The sequence below is a fragment of the Thamnophis sirtalis genome, unplaced genomic scaffold (assembly GCF_051295495.1).
Source record: "Thamnophis sirtalis isolate CommonGarterSnake01/CBP01778 unplaced genomic scaffold, rThaSir2_p1.2 scaffold_1, whole genome shotgun sequence".
NCBI lineage: Eukaryota > Metazoa > Chordata > Lepidosauria > Squamata > Natricidae > Thamnophis > Thamnophis sirtalis.
In genome coordinates this window covers 155894149-155915458 of record NW_028261381.1, presented here as the reverse complement: position 1 = coordinate 155915458, position 21310 = coordinate 155894149, and the positions used below count along the sequence as shown (strand labels likewise).

The following is a 21310-nucleotide window of genomic DNA, read 5'->3' as shown; positions in this document are numbered from 1 at the left end:
AGACAGGGGAGGGGGAGACAGGACAGACGCCTCCTGCAGTACCCTGATGGCCAAAACAGGGAGTGGGGGGGGGCTGCGTGCGGCCCCCTCTGCCCCGTTTTAGGCCTGAATGGTCTCCTACAGCACTCTGCCGGCCAAAAATGGGACACGTGGCGGCTCCATGAATCCCACTGTCTGCCTCCAGCAGCTCTCTGCCGGCCAAAAATGTGGTGCACAGAGCCTCCCTGTGGTCCTTTTTGGTCGGCAGAGTGCCACAGGAGGTTGGGGAGGCCAAACACAGGCTGCGGGGAGGGGGCATTTTGGCTGGCAGAGACACCACGGGATGGTCCTTTGATATTTCCAGGCCAGATTTAAGCACCCCTGGTTTACCACAAGTAGGTGACATGAAATTATTGGGCAAATAAAAAACTTGTTTAATCTCTGCAATAGTGGAAAGGAAGAGTGTACCATGTTGGATTTTCTGCCTTCGGCACCAACTTACCTAAAACCATTTCTAACGAGTTTCATCTGTTTCTCTTAATATATGCCCATCTTTGCAAGAATAATATAACTTGAACAGGGTTTTTTAAAAATTAAGACCAGGTGATTTATTAGTCTGGTTAAGAACTCTGATACAAAGAACAGTAAAAAGCCACATAGCAGTCAAGAGAAGGCTTTTGGATTCTACAGTACTTGAACATTGTGAAAGCGCCTAGTCACCAAAAAACCCCAAGGAATCCTGGTAGCACCTATTTCAACCAACCCATTTTAAAGTCATCACTGTATGCTGAATGTGCATACAGGTAGTCCTTGGCTTAGGATAGCTTTTTTTACAATTGTTCAAAAGTTACAATGACCTTGGAAAAAGGGACGTATGACCTGCACTTGCACTTACAACATCCCTATAGCAATATGAGAGGTTGGTAATCGGTTCACATTTATGACTAGTTGTTGCATCCTGTGGTCACATGATTGTACTTTATATTCTTTTTTGCCAATTTTTGGCAAATAACACCCATTGGGGAAGCTGGATTTGCTTAACATTTGTGGAATTTATTTAATGCCCAATCAACAATTGATGATTTATTTTATGACTAAAAATAGTCATAAAATTAGGTTTGACTAGACTTATGATCACAATGACAACATAGGTTCTAGTCACAATTGTGGTCATTAGTCTGTCTATTACCTATACATCAAAAGATTTCAGGCAAGCTCAAGATATCAACAAAGGGGTTTTAACACAACAGTTGTTAATAAGATACTACTAATATGTCTCATAGGTAACCTGTATCTACATAACCTCCTTTCCTATCATCCCTATTTAAATCCTATATCAGTCTATCCCAGTTTATCAACCTTAGCCATGGTTGTGTGGACTGGCTGATCCAGCATGCTAACTAGAGATTCTGAAAGTTGAAGTCCATCCATCTTAAGTGGACAAGGTCTAGCCACTCTACACATCTGATAAAGTGAGTTGTGGCTCATGAAAGCTTATGCTTTTTAAAAAAAGTTAATTGAAAAAGGTGCTACCAGACTCTCTTCAGTTCATTTTTAATACGTGAACCAGACTCATTTAATATGCCAGCTTGAATGGAAAAGAACAGAATTCAACTGGCCAGAGGAAGGTCTCATTTAAGTTTCAAAGAGTCCAAAATAGCATTCTTCAATATCTGCTGGTTTAAACACTACATTTTCAGGAGGGACCCCATAATGACAGTAAAGCTCTAATTTGAGGAAAGAAGGGTAATTATAATATGGTTTTCATCACTAATATGTAGAGAAATGCTTACAATAGTATAATGCACAGAAAGAACAGAAGAGGCCTCAAGTCACAGAAGTGTATACAGGTTATTACTTTGTAAATTATACATTATAAACAACTGTACATAATATGGCGCAATAGCTTTGTTGGCCAAAACAGCAGGCAACTTTTTAGCTTAAGACACCTCCGCTTGTTTAAACAATGAAGGCACAACTGAATAGGACACACATGCTAAATTCTCCTTGAACAGGTGGATGAAGCAGACCCTTTTCTGCTTCTCACTTAATTGGGCCAATTGTAGTGCACTCTCTTGGTTTAGTCACTTATCTTTTCCCAATTTCAGCAGCAAAACTACAAAAATTAAGACATGATGTCACCTAACATTTGAAAACAACAGTAATATAATGGTCTAGCGCAAACTTCTTGATTTTAATTTTTTTCCTGAAAAGAAAGTATCTGAATAGGTTTATAAAAACAAAATTAGAAAGATGACATAGGTCTTCATGTTTGGTGGGAAGTCCATCAATTATGGCATCAATTAGGCACATCCACTTGAAAGTTCTCCTAGGTAAATCACATTGAAATGAATCTATTCACTGTAACTTGGCTTGGGTGAGAATGCTTCATGAGTACTTCTCAATGCATCTTACCTGGTGCTTTCTAGAAGGCCATATTGGCTAGGATTGCAGTCCTGATACAGCTTAAAGACACCAGTTTGGAGACATTTCTCCAATTAATTGCATCTTTAAAAAAACACACGCACACACAGACACACATGGAGAGAAAAGGCTGCTCATGCTCCAGTTTGGAAATAAAAAATCCACAAGCAACCACTTTTGTTTTGGCTCAGTGCAATGAACTGATGTCAGTTTAAAATTAATGTAGTGTGTCATTTGCAGTGCAAAATATAGTTTTCTTTGTCACAGCACTGAAGAGGAAGAGGAGAAGGCAGTGTTACTGATCCCCTGAGGAGAAGATTGATGGTATGAGTAAAGAGGCTAGAGTGAGTCTGAAGGCTGCTGTTGTTCCAATGCTTGAGGATGAGTCTTGATCTGCCATGTGTTTGCCTGACGAAGGGCTCAAATAAATGGTGTCATTGGAATAAATTAAGGAGAAACTGTAAAGCTGGGAGCTGCTATTCCAGTGTCAAAGACTACATAACGAAGGTCATTGAGGAGTTTCTGCATTTTCTAGCAAAGAGTGTCTGTGCAAAGGAGGGTGAGAAAGTTCCCTCTTGTAAGTCTTTGGTGGCAGTTTTGGTAGCTGAGGACTGGAATTCTGGCGAGGTGGGACTGGAGGTGCTGCAAGGCTATTAAGGTTTGGGCTGAGCATGCACCAGCGACGCAATATTCGAGGTGATGGGGTGCCAGGAGGAGTGTTGGGGGAGTTTGGGCATGTGCTAACTTCCCGGAGCCAGTCGGACTCTCTGTGAAAGTGTCCCACAGGGGGAGGCTGAAGATTGAATGAGCAGTTCACAAAGTGCTCTTGAGGGCGAAGGGGCACGGGAGGTGGAGTGTCAGGCAGAGGGTCTCTTGGTGGAGGTGGTGGAGGGCTTTGCAATGGCTGATCAAACAAACCAGTGTAAGCTGGGACTCGTGGCTGTATCTTTGGAGGAGGTGGCTGTCTCGGGGGGACAGCAGGAGGATCATCATCAGATCTGGAACCACCCTGAAACACATATGAGCAGAATCATTCAAACTGTTCCCAATGTAAATTATTTTGAGCAAGAACCTGCATTAACCCTCATGTGTCTTTATCTTCAAATCTCCTTCCTGGATCAGAACACTGATATTCTCACAATACAACATTCCATGCCTCTTCTTCATCAGGCTTGAACTTGAATATTAACACCTCAGAGAGTAAAAGAGTTTGATTTAAAGTTAATGGTTTACCGTTCCACCAAAATGAGTGGATTTCAGGTGTAAAAACGAGTACCACATTTTTCGGAGTATAAGACGCACCAATATTTTGAAGAGGTAAATTTAAAAAAAAGTTTTTGCACTCTGCAGACCTCGCAAAAACGGGCCCGTCCCCCCCCCAAAAAAGGGCATGCATAGCCTTTAGGAGGCTTATAGAGTGCTCCTGGGGGCTGGGGGAGAGGAATTGAGTAAAAACCCCGTTTTTTGCTCATTTCTGCCTTCCTCAGCCCCAAGGAGCACTCTGGAAGCCTCCTAAATGTAATGTACGACCGTTTTGGTGAAGAGGGCGGGGTTTCAGGAGGCAAAAAATGCTGTATTCAGTGTACAAGACACACCCAGATTTTCAGCTTCTTTTTTGAGGGAAAAAGGTACGTCTTATACTCTGAAAAATACGGTATTTTAAAATGGCTGGAAATACCAACAAGCCATGTTTGAGACGGTTAATGCAGCAGACATGAAATTGGCACATGAGCGGAGTACCAAGCAAAAGAGTATGTGATGGTTTGAGGGGAGGCACTTGCAAATGTACACAGAAGAAACTAAAGGGAGATTGAGCAGTGAGATATAAAATCATACACAGCTACAAGATCTCTGCTTTGCTTATAATCTATAAATATTGTACACATAAAGAAGTTGCTTTTAAATGGAAGATTACCTTTGAGTTGGAAAGCTCCTGATCAAATTTCTTGCGAGGTGGCAGAGGAGGAGGAACCAGGGGTTCTTCACTTAATTTATGCAAACTTCCACATGAACTAAAGAATGATTCTGAAGAATAAAACAGAGAGAATTAAGAATGTGTGATTGTAACCTGAATCTTTTGAAACCTTATTTATGAAATGTATAAGCCCTTTCTATTTTCAATACAGAGAGTTCTTGAATTACAACCACAATTGAGACCAGAATTTCAGTTCTAAACAAGGCGGTTGCTAAGTTCATATTTTACAACAGTTTTTGCCATGGTTAAGCAAATCACTGCAGTTAATTGAATGATGTGGTCATTAAGTGACTGGCTTCCGTCATTGACTTTGCTTGTTGGAAGCTAACTGGGAGGGTTGCAGATGGCAATCACATGACTCCAGGAGGCTCAACTGTCATAAATACATCCTGGTTGCCAAGAGCCCAAAATTTGATCACATGATTGTGGGAATGCTATGATATTGTAAGTGTGAAGAATGGTTGTAAGTTGCTTTTCTGAGTGCTGTTGTAACTTTGAATGGTCACTAAATAAATGGTTGTAAGTTTAGGACTACCTGTATATCTTTGTTTATGTTTTGCTTTCTCTACCTGTATTTTATTAGCTTCTGTCTTTAGGACAGACATTTGCAGTTTTCTACTGTGAATGGAGCTGACATTTTTTAGTATTTTGGAGTTTACAGTAGTGAGATCAAGGGAAACAATGGCAATAGTTTTGGGTACCTAACTGACTTTTGGCCACAAGCCTCCAAGCCTTTAGAAAGGCAGTTAAGAGCTGGATCAAAATGAGCAAACTCCTGGTAGATAGGATGCATTTTAATTCTGATAGCCTTTTAATTTTTTTGTTTTAGTGCTGCTTTATATTTCTGTTTAATGATTTTGTACACCATCTAGAGTCATATTGTTTGAGGTGGGTGGCCATATTATTATACACACACACAGACACAGGCACACACCCCAAGTCAACACAGTGAACATACCTAATAGCCCTGCCTCCTGTTTTCCCCACAACAATCCTATGTGGTTGGTTGGACTGAGAGCGGGTGACTGGTTCATAGTCACCCAGCTGGCTTTCATGGAGAAAGGCCTAGAGCTCAGTTTCCGCACTTCAAGGCCAGCACCTTAACCACTATACCAAACTGGCCAAATATAAATGTTATCAAGAAATCATTGTGCACATTAACTATAAAAAACCAGGAAGAAATTGCTCTAATTTTGTGGGGAAGTTTGGCATTTTCTGAAGTCTCACCAAGTTTTAAGGCGCTCATATTTTCCCTCAAAACTGCCCCCAAAGCCCCAACCTCCCCAGAAGGATCAGAAAATGTTAATTGGATCATTGGTTATTCCCCTTGTTAGCTTTAGTCAGGGCCAAGGATATACAACTTTAGGGTTAGAGTGACTCTTGCTGTTCTTTTACATACATATACAAAGAGACAATGGGATTCTAAGGAACAACCAGAATACTTACTTGACTGTGGCAAAAGGACAGGAGCAAATATGCTGTTATTACTACCTGTGGAGAAAAGGCAGAAAGGACACAATCAAGGCTTTTCCTTGCCGAAATATTTAGAACCAAAAATAAAGCGAAGAGAAAAAGTGTATCGTTAATTGTAAGTAGCACAACTTTTTTCACCTGAACTTGACAAAACATTACTTAAGGATAACTTAAGGCTGCCTCGGGTATAGTCTGGGGATCAGAAAAAGGCCATGCAATGAACACATAATGGAAAAGAGATTGCTGGGGCACATTTGATGATGCAGATAGGGAAAGGCTGTAAAAAGACGAGGACTAGTCCTCATACTCTTTTCTTTTTGCTATCGATACAGGTTTTGTTATGTGCACTATTTGGCATACCTAACCAACTATTTGATCAGTGGCATAATCAGGCCATCTCCATGACATGAGATCTGTCCAAAGATAATTCTACTTTAGTTTTATTGTAATTTGAGAATGTAAGGTTAATTCAGAATACTTACCATAGGAGCTATTGAGATCAATGTCTATGAATACACTGACTTCTGATGACGCAGACACTGGAGGAGTGGATGGGATGTTTGGTGAGGTTGGTGCTGATGCTGCAGACTCCTGTTCAGTTTCAGTGATTCTGCTAAAACTAATCTTATAGGGCTCCTTTTCAAGAGGAGTTGGATGGCCTCTCAAAGTGCCAGATGTGGAGCTGTGCCTGCCAGTATTTGGCCTTATTCCAGGAGATTTTAGAGAGTAGCTGGTTTTTCTAGGCTAAAAGAGAGAGAGAAGAATCCCACGGTTTTATTCCCTTTTGTTTCTTTGAGCTATTTTGCTTTATGTTTTAGAAATACAAGGAAATAAATCAATGCAAAAAAGACTAATCATGCTAAACTAAGAAAATTGCTTTTTTCCTTCCTAAGCCATCTTTTGCTTTTAAGAATGAAATGTTAATTCCAACAATACGTCTCTTCAAACTGCATTTGATTGCATGCCTTTGATATCTCCTCCGATAGAGAAGGAAGCAAAATTTTCCTTTTGCTTTGAAATACAGTTCTCCATTGGAAACAAAGCATCTTTTGAGGGCTTAAATTAATGTAAGCATTAATTATGCTTACATTAATTATGTGAAATAATTCAGAACACTCTGTATGCTCTGCCAGCAGCTGGCCCACAACCATAGAGCGTATGCCCAGAGCGGCCACTGCCGGAAGACTCGGTTTGGAAGCCGCAGAAAAAGCATACGGCAGTGGCGGCAGCACTGGAGGTGCCCTGGCTCTGGGGAGAAAGCTGGACCAGGGCATCGTGAGGCTGGGAGGCATGAGAGCAAGAGCAGAACAGCCGGTCACGCAACACCCCCCCCTCTTCAACCGTGCAAAGTGCCATTCACTGGCATTTTGAAGGCGCCAAGCCACGGGAGCTGGGCAACGGCAAACAGGTGCTCACGCAGCTTGGCGATACCCTAGGTCAGTGAATTGTGCTGTGACCAGCTGGAAAGGGGGTTTGCCGGGTGGCTGCTCGTGAGCCTGGTCGCTTCATGGCTGCTGTGTTGTGCTGCTGTGACAGCGCAACACAGCCATTCGCACGAGGCTATGCCCGGCTCTTTAGGAGCCCGCTTGCAAGAGAGCAGCCACCCGACAACCCCCCTCTTCAGCTGGGCACAGCGCTGCTCACCAACCTAGCGGTATCCCAAAGGGCCAAGCAATGCAATCAGCTTTGCCTCCCCCCTGGTTCCCGCGGCTTGGCACCTTCGGGATACTGCTAGGTTGGTGAGTGGCGCTCTGCCTGGCCAGAGGTGGGGTGTTGTCCAGGGGGCTTATTTGTGAGGGAGGGCTTATATTTTTGCCCACCAGAAAAATGTGCCATGGCCTTATTATCAGGACATGTCGTAATTTTGGGAAAACATGGTCGGATTCAGTGATCCTTGATCATTGATTAACAATAGCAATAGCAGTAGACTTATATACCGCTTCATAGGCCTTTCAGGCCTCTCTAAGCGGTTTACAGAGAGTCAGCATATTGCCCCCAACAATCTGGGTCCTCATTTTACCCACCTCGGAAGGATGGAAGGCTGAGTCAACCCTGAGCCGGTGAGATTTGAACCGCTGACCTGCTGATCTAGCAGTAGCCTGCAGTGCTGCATTTAACCACTGCGCCACTACTGTAAACAATGGCAATGGAGAGTTCTGGGACTGCTGCTACTAAACGATGTAATCAAATGAACTTGTGCATCACATCTACATCACTTAGTAGCAGAAATTCCAGTCTCAATTACTGTCATTAACTGAGAACTAGCAGTACATTATTTGACTACTTACATATCTAGAGGGCTGCTTGCAATTTCGGGGCTCAATCTCCTGAGATTTGTTGAATAAATAGTCTGTGAATTCTTTTTCTGGGTAATTTCCCATGGGGTTCAAATTTTCAAAGAATCTCTGAAAAAACAAAAAAGTAACCTTTCAACTAACCGTATCATAACAAAAAGTTCCAGTCTGCATATGCCAACCTCCCCCCGCCCAATCCCAGCAAGATTCTAAAAATCACACTTGTTCCTAGGCTCTCTATCAGTTTACATCGTATCATATTTTATTTCCTCGCATAGCATTAGCAATGTTGGAATTATTTATGGATGGGACTGCATGTGTACACAGTATATGTGAAATGGACAAATAGACAGGAAGTCCTCAACTTACAGTCACAATTGGTATCAGAATTTTGGTCACTAAGTAATGCATTTGTTAAGTGAGTATCACATGACAAAAGCCAATTTTATGATCATTTTTACTGGAATCCCTGAGAATCATAAGATCATTAAGCAAACCCAGCTTCTCCAATTGACTTTGACAAAAACCAGCTGGGAAGGAAGCAAATCACAATCATATGACTGCAGTATTATGCAACTGGTCAGAAAGTCAAGCAGGCTGCCAAATGCCTGAACTGGGGTAGTGCAACAGTCATGTGAGAACAGGTTTCAATCACTTTTTCTGAAGCCATCATAAGTTTGAATTGCTGTTAAACAAATGGTTGTAAGTCAAGGACTACCTATATTTGTATATATTTTAACTGAAAGCAAATATGAAATATGAAACTAGTTCAATTTAATGGTGGCTGCAGGGTACTCCCATCTAATTTTGCAAGCTGATATTTTCATAAAGAAAATCTAAGAACTTGGGACACTTTGTGAGTTACTGCTAAATCTAATCCTCACCATTGTAGAAAACACTAATATACAATCACATAATTGGAAGGAACTTTAGAAAGCTCTACAACTCTCCACTTAAACCAGCTGAAAAATTACTCTCCAACCTCATTTGAAGACCTCTAGCAAAGACAACCCACTTATTTATGTGGCAGCTTGTTTGACTGGCTGGTAGCTTTTACCATAAGGAAATTTCTTCTGAAATCTAGCCTGAATCCATTTCCCCATATTTTTAACACATTGGTTTTATTATTGCCTTTTAGTCATTAGAAAATATGTCTACTTCTAGTGACAACCCTTCAGCTATTTTGAAGGGGCAATCATATCTCTGCACAGTTTATTTTCTGAGGGCTAAACATATCCAGATAATTTAACCGTTCCTCACAAGGGTTTCCTGGTAGCGCTCCTCTGTATTCGCTCCTAGTTGTTGGCAGTCTGTTATGAAACATGGTGCTCAGAATGTGGGAGAGCAGTGTGGAAAATTTTCGGTGATCTGCCTACTTTTGTCTGCATTAATGCACCCTAGGATAGCATTTGTCTTTTTTGCAGCTGCACTACACTCCTGGCTTAGTTATCAGCAAAGTACCAAAACACAATTTGTCGTCTTATCAAATTCAGAGGGAAATCTCTCTGCAGTGCTGTCCAATTACCCGGATGTCTGATTCAACACGTAAACAGTAAGGTTGGTTCTGATACTGTTGGATTTCTCCTGTGATTTCAGCCACCTTCCTCCTTTTACTAAAGTTGATCAGTCCTTTCCCTTGTCTTTTTAGGAAGTCAGGATTCCCTTCTTCTGTTTTTAGAATATTTGTTAAGTATATCCCTAAATAGAGAGAAAGGGCAAAATGCAATTAGCTTCTTCACATCCATGCCCTCTTTTTTGTTTATGACAACAGAGACACTTCCTTTAGAAAATTAGCCTTAAATTCTAACTATACATTAAGTATTGCACTACCTTTTTGAGCTTTAGAACATCTAGCAGAAGAAGTTGACATTTTATATTATGAGAATGCAACATGGACATTTTAGGGGAAATTTTTTATTTTATTTGCTGCATCCAGTAATAACTCAAACTATTTCCACGGGTTGTTGCACTGTGTAATAAATTATCAAAACCAATCATAAATAAGGGACAATATTCCACATAAGTCACATGCAACCCCTATTAAGTAAGAATGTAAAACAGGTTATGAACACAATTTATAGCACATTTTACAGTGAGACATACAGTTGTACCCATGTCTGTTCACTAGAAAAAGACACGAAGATTCCTCTTCTCCTCTGCAGACCCTACCTACTTCTCCCAAGCGTAAAATAACTTTTGATACATTTCTGAATGGTGAGAAGGAAGTGAAAGTTTTGCTGTCCAACTCCGAATAGCAGCAAATGAAAAAACAAAAACAAAAAAAAACCTACTACCTTCTGTTGGATCAACCATAACTTAAGACTGACTCAATTTCCTGACAAAATTAACTCAGTGACACATCAGAGAAGCCACATCACCAAACTACTTTGGAACATTAAGTAATAAGCTTGCTAACTTCTAGTATGCCTTCCAGTAATATGTTATGTCTTTAGATCCTCTTCCCTAAATTGGGCTGAAATATGCAAAAAATAAATAGCATTTGATGTTATACAAAATAAATTTAGTCAGCATGGTACTTCTTTGGAACCATACTCTGAAGGCATTTCAGCAATCATCTGAAATCTAAATACATTTTGGTTTTCATACAAAAATTAATCAAGGAAAGAAAAATATTCAGCAGAAAAGCATGCTCTCAAAAGATACTGTAAAATACCCCAAAAGAATGTCATAATTTCCTTAATCATTTATGAATTAACAGGAATATAAAATACAGCCATTTTTTTGTCTCTGTTTTGTAACTTACCAAAAAAAGGCACACATGGTGGATTGATTGATTTGAGTTTAGCAAGATATTTTTTAAAGTGATCTTGACTTAATTCTACTGCTTCATCTAAAATTTTCTTTTTTCTTTCTTGCAGTGCCTGATATTGGATAAAAAAAATCCCACATATTGATATTGTAGGATATATCTGTGTAATAGTCAATGCTGACCAGAAATTGTGAAATCTTTACAACATCTCTCTAGTCTATATCATTTCTCAGTATTACTTGCCTTTGCTGTCCATAATTATGCCTTACACATAATCATCTTGGCTGTTATATATTCTCTTTTTGTTATTAAAATACATGTTTTAAGGACAGAAATCAACGGCTGTAGTAAAATAAAATAATAAAATGTACATTTTTTCTTAAAGTATAATGCAAAATAATTCAATAATTGGTAAACAGAGTAAAATGGAACAATGAACGTTGAGCTAGGTGCTAGGATTTACTTTATATTATCACATATTGGAAACCTTATTTAATCCGCACAAAAAAGCTCATCATTATTTATCATATTATATTGTGATGTGACGTGACGTGATATATGCGCTGAAGTCCTATACAAAAGGGAGGATGCAAAGTTGACAAACAAAGAAAGCATTACCCAGTGTCTTGTACATAGCTTGTTTCCCCCCCCTCCCCTATTTTCTTATTCCTTTCCCTCCTTCCCGGAATTTCCTTCCCTGCATAGGAGAGATTGCTTGGATAAGCTATCTCTTCCTAAACCACTTTTCTTTGTGTGCAGGCAAAGATGCTACTTGCTTGCAAGTAACCTCAGCTCTGCAACCTTGATTAGTTAATTAGCACCAGTGGTGAAATTCATTTTTTTTAAACTACTGGTTTTGTGGGAGTGACTTGATGGGCGTGACAGGGGAAGGATGCTGCAAAATCCCCATTCCATCCCCACTCTGGGACCAGCCGGAGGTAGTATTTGCCAGTTGTCCAAACTATTCAAAATTTCCGCTACTGGTTCTCCAGAACCTGTCAAAACCTGCTGAATTTCGCCCCTAATTAGCATCCAGACTCAGCTTGCACTGCTATGTGAAATGGGCATGATCCTTATCAGTTTGATCCCAAAGGCTTCCTTTTGTATCCTTAAGAGATCTGGCCAGGAGCATGTCAAGCCTGCTGGCACCAATACATACTTAAAAAACAAACAAAATCAAAACAATTTATTTATATATTTTCACATTAGATACATAAGTGCTTAATGAACAGTGTATTGTCTGGATCAATTTATTTTTATACTATAATACTTTTTCCATTCCTAATTTCTATCTCTGCTATCCAACCATATATAAAACAAGTCCCATGTTCGAAAACACTTCTTTTTCTTTTATTTTTAGTGTCAGTCTATCCATTTCTGCACAATCTAAAAATGTTTTAACAATACACATACTTTCAAAGTATATTACTCACTGTGTGCTTGCTTACTCTCTTGTAATCTCTTCCTTTCCAATGAGCGTAATCATAGACATTGATTTTTTTTCCTTTCTAATTATCCCAGAACCAAGGTGAGGATTCCAAAGGATGGGGGACCGTGGGAGATGGGGAAGAAGGATTTTAAGATTTGGCCCTTTTCCCCAGCTTCCTTGTGAGAAATTAACCTTCCCTGTGGTTAGGGTTCATCTGGCTGACTGAGATCATAACCTGCTGACATTATAAATATTTATGGGCTATTTCTTAATAATCTTTTCTAAGCTTTATTAAAGACCTGGTGTCTTTCTTGGTCTTCTCCTTCTTTGATATCCATTCTGCAAATTCTAAATTAAGTGTACACACACAGATTATCAGAAACACTTAGTTTGGGAAATAATTCTCACCATGTTATTCACATTTGTACCGAACTGCAGCTGCCATTAGTATAAAACTGTAGTTTAAAATTATCGGTCACACTTTGATTATTAGTCAATCACCAAGACTTACTTCAAAGGTGTGGTCTAGTCTGTACACCGAGACAGAATTCATTGCACTGACTATTTCAAGAACTCCATTGAAATTATTTAAGTCCTGGAAAACCTGCAAAATTTCTATAATCCTGCTTAGCACAGCCACTCGCTCTTCAAAGTTTTCCATTTCTACTATACACCTAATTTAGAAAAAGGAGAAGAAGAAGAAACAGTACAGAGGCTTGTTGGATGCTATTTTAAAACTATTGTCATATTCTCATTTTGCCCCTCCCCCAACATTAATTCAGACGTCCTGAATGAATAATACCATCATATATTCATTTATTAAGTACATATTTCTGAAAGATTTTCTTTTTGTTTCGCTTTCTTCAAACTTTCCACTACAAATCTGTCCCATCCTTATTAGCAGCTACACCAGGCACAAGAAAATACAGTCAATTGATGACTATTGTGTGGCCTTAAGATTCCAATGCAGTGCGATACAACAACATTGCTCCCTCCTTTTTTTTCATGTTTACAGTTGGTGAATTTAATGGGCATTCCCTTTTAACCCTGATAAACATGGTTCCTCCTCTATGTCACACCATTCTGTGCAAATTCTGGCTCTTGAGCTGATACAAATCTTGCATATCTTGATATAAGTGACTTTACTCACTTTTCAAACCAAAGTGTAAGATTTGTTGTGTGCCGAATCATTTTCAGCAGGTTTGGGGAATTAATTTCTTTATCTTCTTTTGTCCACACACTCCCAACAAGTTCTGAAGGCTGGACAGCCCTGATACAGAAAAAAAACAAAACAAAAGAACTGTGTGTAGGAAGGTGCAGATGTGCATAGTTGGAAAAATATAATATACAGAAAATTCAGAAGGTGCTGCAGGCATTTCATTTAGTGAAATTACAGCGTCAGAATCTGTGTAGATACTATGGGCCCTTCCTTCTTTACTTGCTAAGCAATATGATGGCATACAACTGTCATTCCAAGGAGTCATTTTTTTAATGATAGTAAATGTAGCTACCCTATTTGTTTAACTTTTACATCACTCAAAGAAGAAAAGGGAAACATGAGTTGGATCCACAGCTTGAACATAAATTATTTTTACTTTCTTCTAGAAATAGCAATATATTGTTCAAATGCTCAGTTATAAATATATTTAGCACTGTATTGTACTTTAGGTGAATTAAAGCATGTTAAGTACATTGTCTCAGTACAAAATAGTCTTACTTCTGAAAGTTACTTTAATAACTTTCTTCACATTACTTTTAAGGAATTAAAGATACAACTTCTGAATTAGTGACCTACTATATCGATTTCACATATAAACAGTCTTAAGATGAATCAAAACACTGCTCTCTTTGGTCCAGATTATCAGATTTAGCGTTCTCCAATCTTATTCTTAAAATGTGGTGGCCTGAAACTCCCATCAGCCCAATAACATGAGTCAACGAAAGGGATAATGGGAGCTGTACTCAGGACACCCTTTATGAGGTACTCCAATGGACAGAACTAAGACTTCAGACAGAATTCCTTTTCAAAGCTTCTATCTAAAATCATTTAACAGAAATTATTAATAAAAAAACTTGCAGACACAAAATCTATGCTCTAGTACCAAAAACTCTGCTTTATTCTGTTACTACTTATTGCTAACATACTTCAATCAGTATGTTACAGTATGTTACATTAGCTTATGAAGGAGTACTTATAGTACTATAAATATCAAACCAGACAGCATTGGTACTGCAATCATGATATTGCTCTATACTGTACTTTTCAAATTGACTTTGCATATTGAATTTGATTAACAAAGGAACATTTTGCTATTTGACTTATGTAATGGAAGGAGTTGTCAACCTAACAAAGGAGTGGTCTACCTGTAGAGATCAGATTCCAGGAGAGTTAGCTGCCGAGCAATCTCTATGGGATGCAATGTCATGAGGTCAAATGTCTCAAACTGACGGCTGAGATGCCACTCAATTGGAGGGGGAGGGCTTTCAAATGTTATATTATGGCTTATGCCATTTGCATGAGCTTGTTTTTTCCTCCGGATAATCTTTGCAATGGATTCCACCCACTTCTTCATGGATTTGCCTGGAAAACACATCAGACATTGCTGGTAGATTGTATAAAGGATTTCGATATCAGAGATACAAAGCACAAATTTATTGCTATTTCATGCAGCAGTGTGAAACAAAACAAACTTCCATTACACGTGGTCCTCGACTTACAACAGTTCATTTAGAGATTGTTCACATGTACAATGGCCCTGAAAAAATTAACATGGCAATTTTTCACACTTGCGGCCATTGCAGCATTCCCATGGTCACGTGAACAAAATTCAGATGCTTGGCAACTGATTCATATTTATAATGCTTGCAGTGTTCTGGGGTCACATGATCACCTTTTGTTATCTTCTGACAAGCAAAATCAATGGGGACCCAAGATTCACTTAACAACTGTTTTACTAATTTAACAACTTAATTTAACAACTGCAATGATTCACAACTGTGGTAAGAAAGGTAGTAAAATGGGACAAATTTCACTTAACAAATGTCTTGCTTAGCAACATAAATTTTGGTTTTAATTAAGTCGAGGACTACCTGTATTAATAATTAATATCAAATTTGGTAAAAATATTTTATAAATCAAATCTGAGATAATAAATTGCTTAGCAAATACATGGTATGCACTTCTTAAAATGTATTCTGCACTGAAAATGCAGTGTACAAGGAGACATTGGAGATAAATTATTAGGTTCTTTCCATTTTTAAGTAATGAAAATTAGTTTTAATATGCTGTAGCAGAATACATATGATTTTTACAATCAGGCCAATAGCATTTAAATTGCAAAAGTAAGGAAAACCTTCAAGGCTGTTTTCTAATTTAGCATTATAGTGACCAATGAGATATGCAGGCTAATACCCAAACACATCAGAGGAAATCACTACCACTGAACTTAAATTGGCGCTAAAAATCACAGCATACTGCCAGATGTAGGCTATTGAAAGGAATATCCTACGCCTTATTTTATATAAAGCCTATATTTAAGCACGCTCTGCTCACTTCATATAATAATGAACACAGGTTTCCTAAAAATGCATTCAATTAGGATAAGAAATGTTATTCAGACTCTAATTTTAATGGAAGAAGCAAAACACAAAAGCAGAAGCATTCAGAAAAGTTATGTAATGCCTTTTTTGTAAACAGAAAAAGGAAATTGATATAACAACATTGTCTCATAATAACTGGAACTACCATTGTCTTCTGATTCATGAATTAGTGCAAATCAAAAGAAAACTCAGGATTTGTAAAAAGCTACTTATTTCCTAAAGACTTAGGAAATAACCGTGAAATAATGCCGTGCTCACATTTAAAGAAACTATCAACTAAAATTGTATACCTCTTACAGTGGAAATAAATGTCTCCAGTCTATCGAGTAACTCTTGGTCTCTCTCAAAGTCATAAAAATGATGTTCTACCCAGTGCCGAAACACATTCAATACCCTTAAGGGGAAAAAAGGGAGAAAAGAGATTTTTTAAAAACTATTTTTAATGTTCACAAACAGAAGCTGAGATTTGCCAACTGATGGTAAAACAGATATACTTAAGTGAGATGACATCTGAAACAGTTTCCTCAATTGAAAAAAAGAGGGGCAGGGCTTACTATGATAACAAATCATACTTTTGTTTGAATTGTTATAAGGAGATAAAAGCTCAAACCTGAGTTGAATTGGCTGGACATATTCCTTGCGAAATCGTTTAAGGTCTGCACCGATTGGTTGTTCTCCTTTCTCTATTGCCAGCCTATCGGCTTCAGTTGGCTCAGGTTCAGGGATTTCAAATCTAATAAAGACAAAGAAGATGAAACATAGTCACAGCAGATCCAGAATACAAAGAAAGAGAAAGATTTGGAACACATTCTTGATGATAACTGGAACAAGGGATAAGAAGAAGAATGTCTTCATTTATTTTTGTTATATTTATTCAATAAGACTATCAGTGGTTTATAGTATTCTAATCAATATAACTAAACAGATATGTAAAATACAGCTAGTAGAACTATAACTCCCTGGCATCCAGCATCTGATATCAAGATCTTAGTCATGGAGAGACAGGAGCTGACGTTGTAATGACACAGCGTGCAATCTCAGAGCTCTGAGATCGCAGTCAATACTTTTGCCACTCGACAGTCCTTTTGGACCTAAACCGTCCCGAAGAGACAGTGACAGGGAAGAGTACGTCTTGCTGATCTCAGGGACATCGCAAAGTCCCTGATTGATCCAAGAGAATCTCTTCTTGCCGGCAACAGAAGCGCACCCAAAAGCTGCTGAAGTTGGGACAGCTCCGGAACAGGAGGAAAGCGGAAAGAGAAAGTCTGTCCATCTGGTGAGGAAGTCTTATTGTTATAAAAGACACTGCCCCCTCCAAAAAAATTAAAGCTAAATTAAATTTGAAAAAAGAAGAAAATAAGCAGCAAAATTAAGCTATATTGGACAGTATTATCTTTTTTTTAAATTTTCTTTTATGGATGAAATCTTTGCAAATATTTCCTATTTTTTAAAGTGAACGGATTAGTTTTTCTTCTTCTACTTCTTTTTTAGCTATGGATTAAAATATTTTTCTTTATTTTTATAATACTGGTTTGGATGGGTTTTTTTTTTTCTATTTTGCTTCACTTAAGAATTTTGTTTCTTTTAAGCCTGGAATATAAAGGAGATATAAAAGGAATACAAAGAGGGTTGTAATATCAGAGGGAAAGGAAGTAACACTGCCACTTGGAGGCTGGAGGCTTGAGTCCTGGAAACATTGCCCTTTCTTTTTTTGCTTTGATCATTTTGACTTTGCACTTCAAGGTTCTTCAGCTTGTTTAGAGAGAGTGATAAGGAGAAGAGCATGGGTTGTTTATACAGGTGCTCTTTGGGAGCTTCATTGGCAGCTGGAGAGAAGTGAAAACAAAGACTTGTTTTGAAAGATTATAAATGAACTTACGTCAAATCTAATAAAAAGTTTTGAATGCTAGAATGGCAGTGTTTACCAATTGGAAGAATGGCACAACATCAAAAAGAAACCTTAACATTGCAAAATATTATGTTTGAAATTCAAAAATTATTAGAAGTAACAGAGAAAATTGAGAAGAGATTGGAAAACATAGATTGTAAAACAGTAAAATTTGATGGAAAAATTGAAGATGTTCATCAAATGTAAAAAGTGGAGGTTAGAATCCCAGAAACTGAAGGGAAAAATGAACAAAAAGGCAAGATAATTGTTGATACCAACAGTGAACTGAGCGTGGTTGGAAATGGAAAGCATGGAATATGGAAAGGGGAGATAGATGGACAGGAGTTCTACCCCAGATTTCTAGGTATAGAAGAAGAAAAAAAGAGAAGAATTGATGGATCTAAAGAGAGAAATTTTGTTAGAAACACTATTGATAACCAAATATAAGCTGATTAAAGAAGCAGATGGAGGGTTTCAAGATTATATAAGATATGCAACGAACAACAAGTTGCGAAGAGACGTCCATACAAATCTTATTAAGGAAACAACCAGAAGACTAAGCCCACAAATGGCAAAAGACATAAGACTGTACTATTACTGGAAAGACACAGGTTGATATATGAAAGCTTATAATAAAAAATTAGTCACATTTAGTTAAATTTAGAACATTATGTAAAAAATGAAGTGATAATGGATATAGTTAGATAAATAATTGATAATGATAACAATGTATAGATATGTATTGGTTTGATAAGAGGAAATTTGATATAAATTGCAAATGGTGATTACGAAAGGAAGTTTAGAAATTCTGTTATGTATTAACGCTTATAATAAAAAATTAAGACAAATTTAGTTAAAAATAATGTATGATTTTGTATGTATGTATGTATGTATGTATGTATGTATGTATGTACTGGTTTGATAAAAGGAAATTGGATATAAATTGTAAACAGTGATTAAGAAAGGAGGTCTAGAAACTTTGTTATTAAATATAATCAATTTTTTATTTAGAACATGTCATAAAGATGTAATGTTACCAGATGATAATGGAAACAGTTAACGGAATGCCATTATGTGGTTTTTCTTTAAATTTGGGAATATTTTATATAAAAGGACTTATAAAACAATTATAATCAAATGAAGGTTGTGGTATGATGATAGTAATATATATAAATATATTTGATTTAAAATATATAACTGGATATGAATTGTAGGTGATGACTGTGGAAGGGATGCACGAAAGCTTTTTGTAACCAATTGACACACTTTCTACAATTTGTAATGGAAGATAAGTTTTGTGATGTTTTTTTCTGTTTTGTTTGTCTGTGTTTATTCAAAAATAAAAAATTCTTATATATAAAAAAGATCTTAGTCATCAGGCTTAAAAATTCAGAATGCGCTAGAAAAGTTTGATCTTAATTCTTTTTAAATATTGCATTTTTATATTGTTGAGGATCTATGTATTCATTAATCCAATTCATTTTAATATTTCTGTACCAGTATCAAGTATCAAATAAAGTATTTCTATCTCTTTTAAATAATTCAAATTATCTTTAGTAATTTTGATTTGGGTCCCACTTTGTAATCAGCAATATGATTCAGCTGTAAGACTCATAGTGGACATGCCATTTGGTCACTACTGATTTTTCTATTGTAATGGAAGCCTAATCATCCATGTAATATACAAATAGAATGTAGCTGCCAATTACAGAAGAGTAATTTCTTTGCCATTGGACTGAACTTGAATGTTGGCAATTCAATCATTTCTCTCATAGTTTTTTCATAAAACATAACAATTACTAAAATCCAGATTATTTCAGTTTCTTTTGACCTGTTTTTCTAGTCTTTTCCTCATAGTCAGGAAACCAAACAAATGATCTAAAGGATTCTGAGAAAGTCAAAATTTAGAGTACAGGTCAATATTTGTACCTTTATCTTTCCCATGGATTGTAATACAATACTGTAATTCTGAATTTGTAAGGTTTCTGAAAATCCATTTTCATCCTTTCATCCTAGTATCAAATTCCAAACTTGTTTTCTGCTTGGGCAAAACACTATGAAAACTGTTGTCACATTTTTACAACTTATACTATGTGTTGCGTGTAATATTTGCTCCAGTTGTTCCACCAGGACATAAATAATTAGTAGTAATATACCACCAATTATCCAAGCATTAATGCAATGCTTTATTATTTCTTTTACAAGGAAAGAAATCTTTGTCCAGCAAACTTTCTCATGATCTCTTTTTAACTGAATCCAAACTGTTTTAGTTTTATATTGCCAAACCACATAAACCTTTCTAAAAGCTTTATATAATTAAGTATGTATTCTGAAAAGAGGAGATAGGAAATGCCATTAAAATAGATTGCTCAAAAATAAATGTGCTAACATTTAAATTATTAAAATAGCTTACCAATATGGTGATTTTATTACTGTTACTATGAGATAAAAATTCATTACAAAGGAATTGGGAAGATTTTTATTTACCTTTCTATCAACAAACTTAGCAGCTCTTGCGGCTTACAAAAGGAGCGATATGTGGTAAGGAAAGTACGTACAAAATTAGGATCTAGAAAGGCAAGCACAATTCCAAATTAAGTAATTCATAAGTCATAATTCCCATAAGTCAATAATGTGAAAACATTATATTGGAAATCCAGATACCTGCATACATGTGATAAGTTAGTCTTTCAATGAGTTTCACCACAGTTCCACCTTTGATGATCGGAATCCCATTCCTGCTCTGAAGATTGTCCTCAAAAACTATGTTCTCCTCAGAGTCTTCCACTGCAAAACGATAGATACTTGGACTGGGGAGTCGCAGGGGCTGCTCATTCTCTTCTTGCAATAGTACGGCATCCAACATTCGGTCAAGGGTGCTACGATACTGGAGGGAAATCAGGGCTGCCATCCAGTTGTTCTTCTCTTCAGCAGACTTGGCAGCAAAGATAAAGCTGTTCTCATCCTTAGACACCAGTTCAAAAGCATTTTTGTATTCACAAGTGTCATCTTTATCAACTATATGGACTTTCCTCATAATAATCTTTTCTTTGAGTCGGTATTCTGCGTTGCTATAACCTGGAAGTCGGGACTGTCCGTGGTTGGCTTTGCAGCTGATCATTAAACCATCAAAGAGAAATACATGTCGTTCATGCTTGGCTCCTACTCTTGCCAGAGTGCCTTCCATTATAAATTCATTACAGCACTGACCAATATCTTTGCCTTCCCAACCATCAATGTTTTTCTGGATCTCATTCATTTTTTTAATGGCCAGATGCTTGCTTCTTATTTGGCGGTTGTAGAACCAAGACACAGGCTCCCTAAAAGCATAGTTTATCAGATTAAACTTGGCAGTTACCAGCTGTAGTCTGTGCAAAGCAGATATGCTTACTTTTAAAACAAAATATGTAAAAAGGCCTTAACAGAAGGAAAAGAAAGTGTCAGGGTGCTGACTCACAGCATTAATTCCTGTGACATT

General features: G+C 37.5%; 1 protein-coding gene across 1 annotated transcript in view; it reads right to left on the bottom strand.

The window, feature by feature from the left end:
- Positions 1 to 561: 561 nt before the first annotated feature.
- The window catches only part of SOS2 (SOS Ras/Rho guanine nucleotide exchange factor 2), a 41016-nt gene continuing 20267 nt past the window's right edge, over positions 562 to 21310 (bottom strand). The window contains exons 10-23 of the mRNA XM_087728772.1: positions 20497 to 21152; positions 20320 to 20401; positions 16555 to 16677; positions 16235 to 16338; positions 14709 to 14925; positions 13495 to 13614; positions 12856 to 13018; positions 10910 to 11027; positions 9671 to 9843; positions 8140 to 8256; positions 6334 to 6595; positions 5825 to 5869; positions 4319 to 4428; positions 562 to 3412 (exon numbers count right to left, since the gene is read on the bottom strand). Of these exons, the coding sequence (XP_087584898.1) occupies positions 2912 to 3412; positions 4319 to 4428; positions 5825 to 5869; positions 6334 to 6595; positions 8140 to 8256; positions 9671 to 9843; positions 10910 to 11027; positions 12856 to 13018; positions 13495 to 13614; positions 14709 to 14925; positions 16235 to 16338; positions 16555 to 16677; positions 20320 to 20401; positions 20497 to 21152 (2791 nt within the window). The 3' untranslated portion in view covers positions 562 to 2911. The remainder of the gene's footprint in view (positions 3413 to 4318; positions 4429 to 5824; positions 5870 to 6333; positions 6596 to 8139; positions 8257 to 9670; positions 9844 to 10909; positions 11028 to 12855; positions 13019 to 13494; positions 13615 to 14708; positions 14926 to 16234; positions 16339 to 16554; positions 16678 to 20319; positions 20402 to 20496; positions 21153 to 21310) is intronic.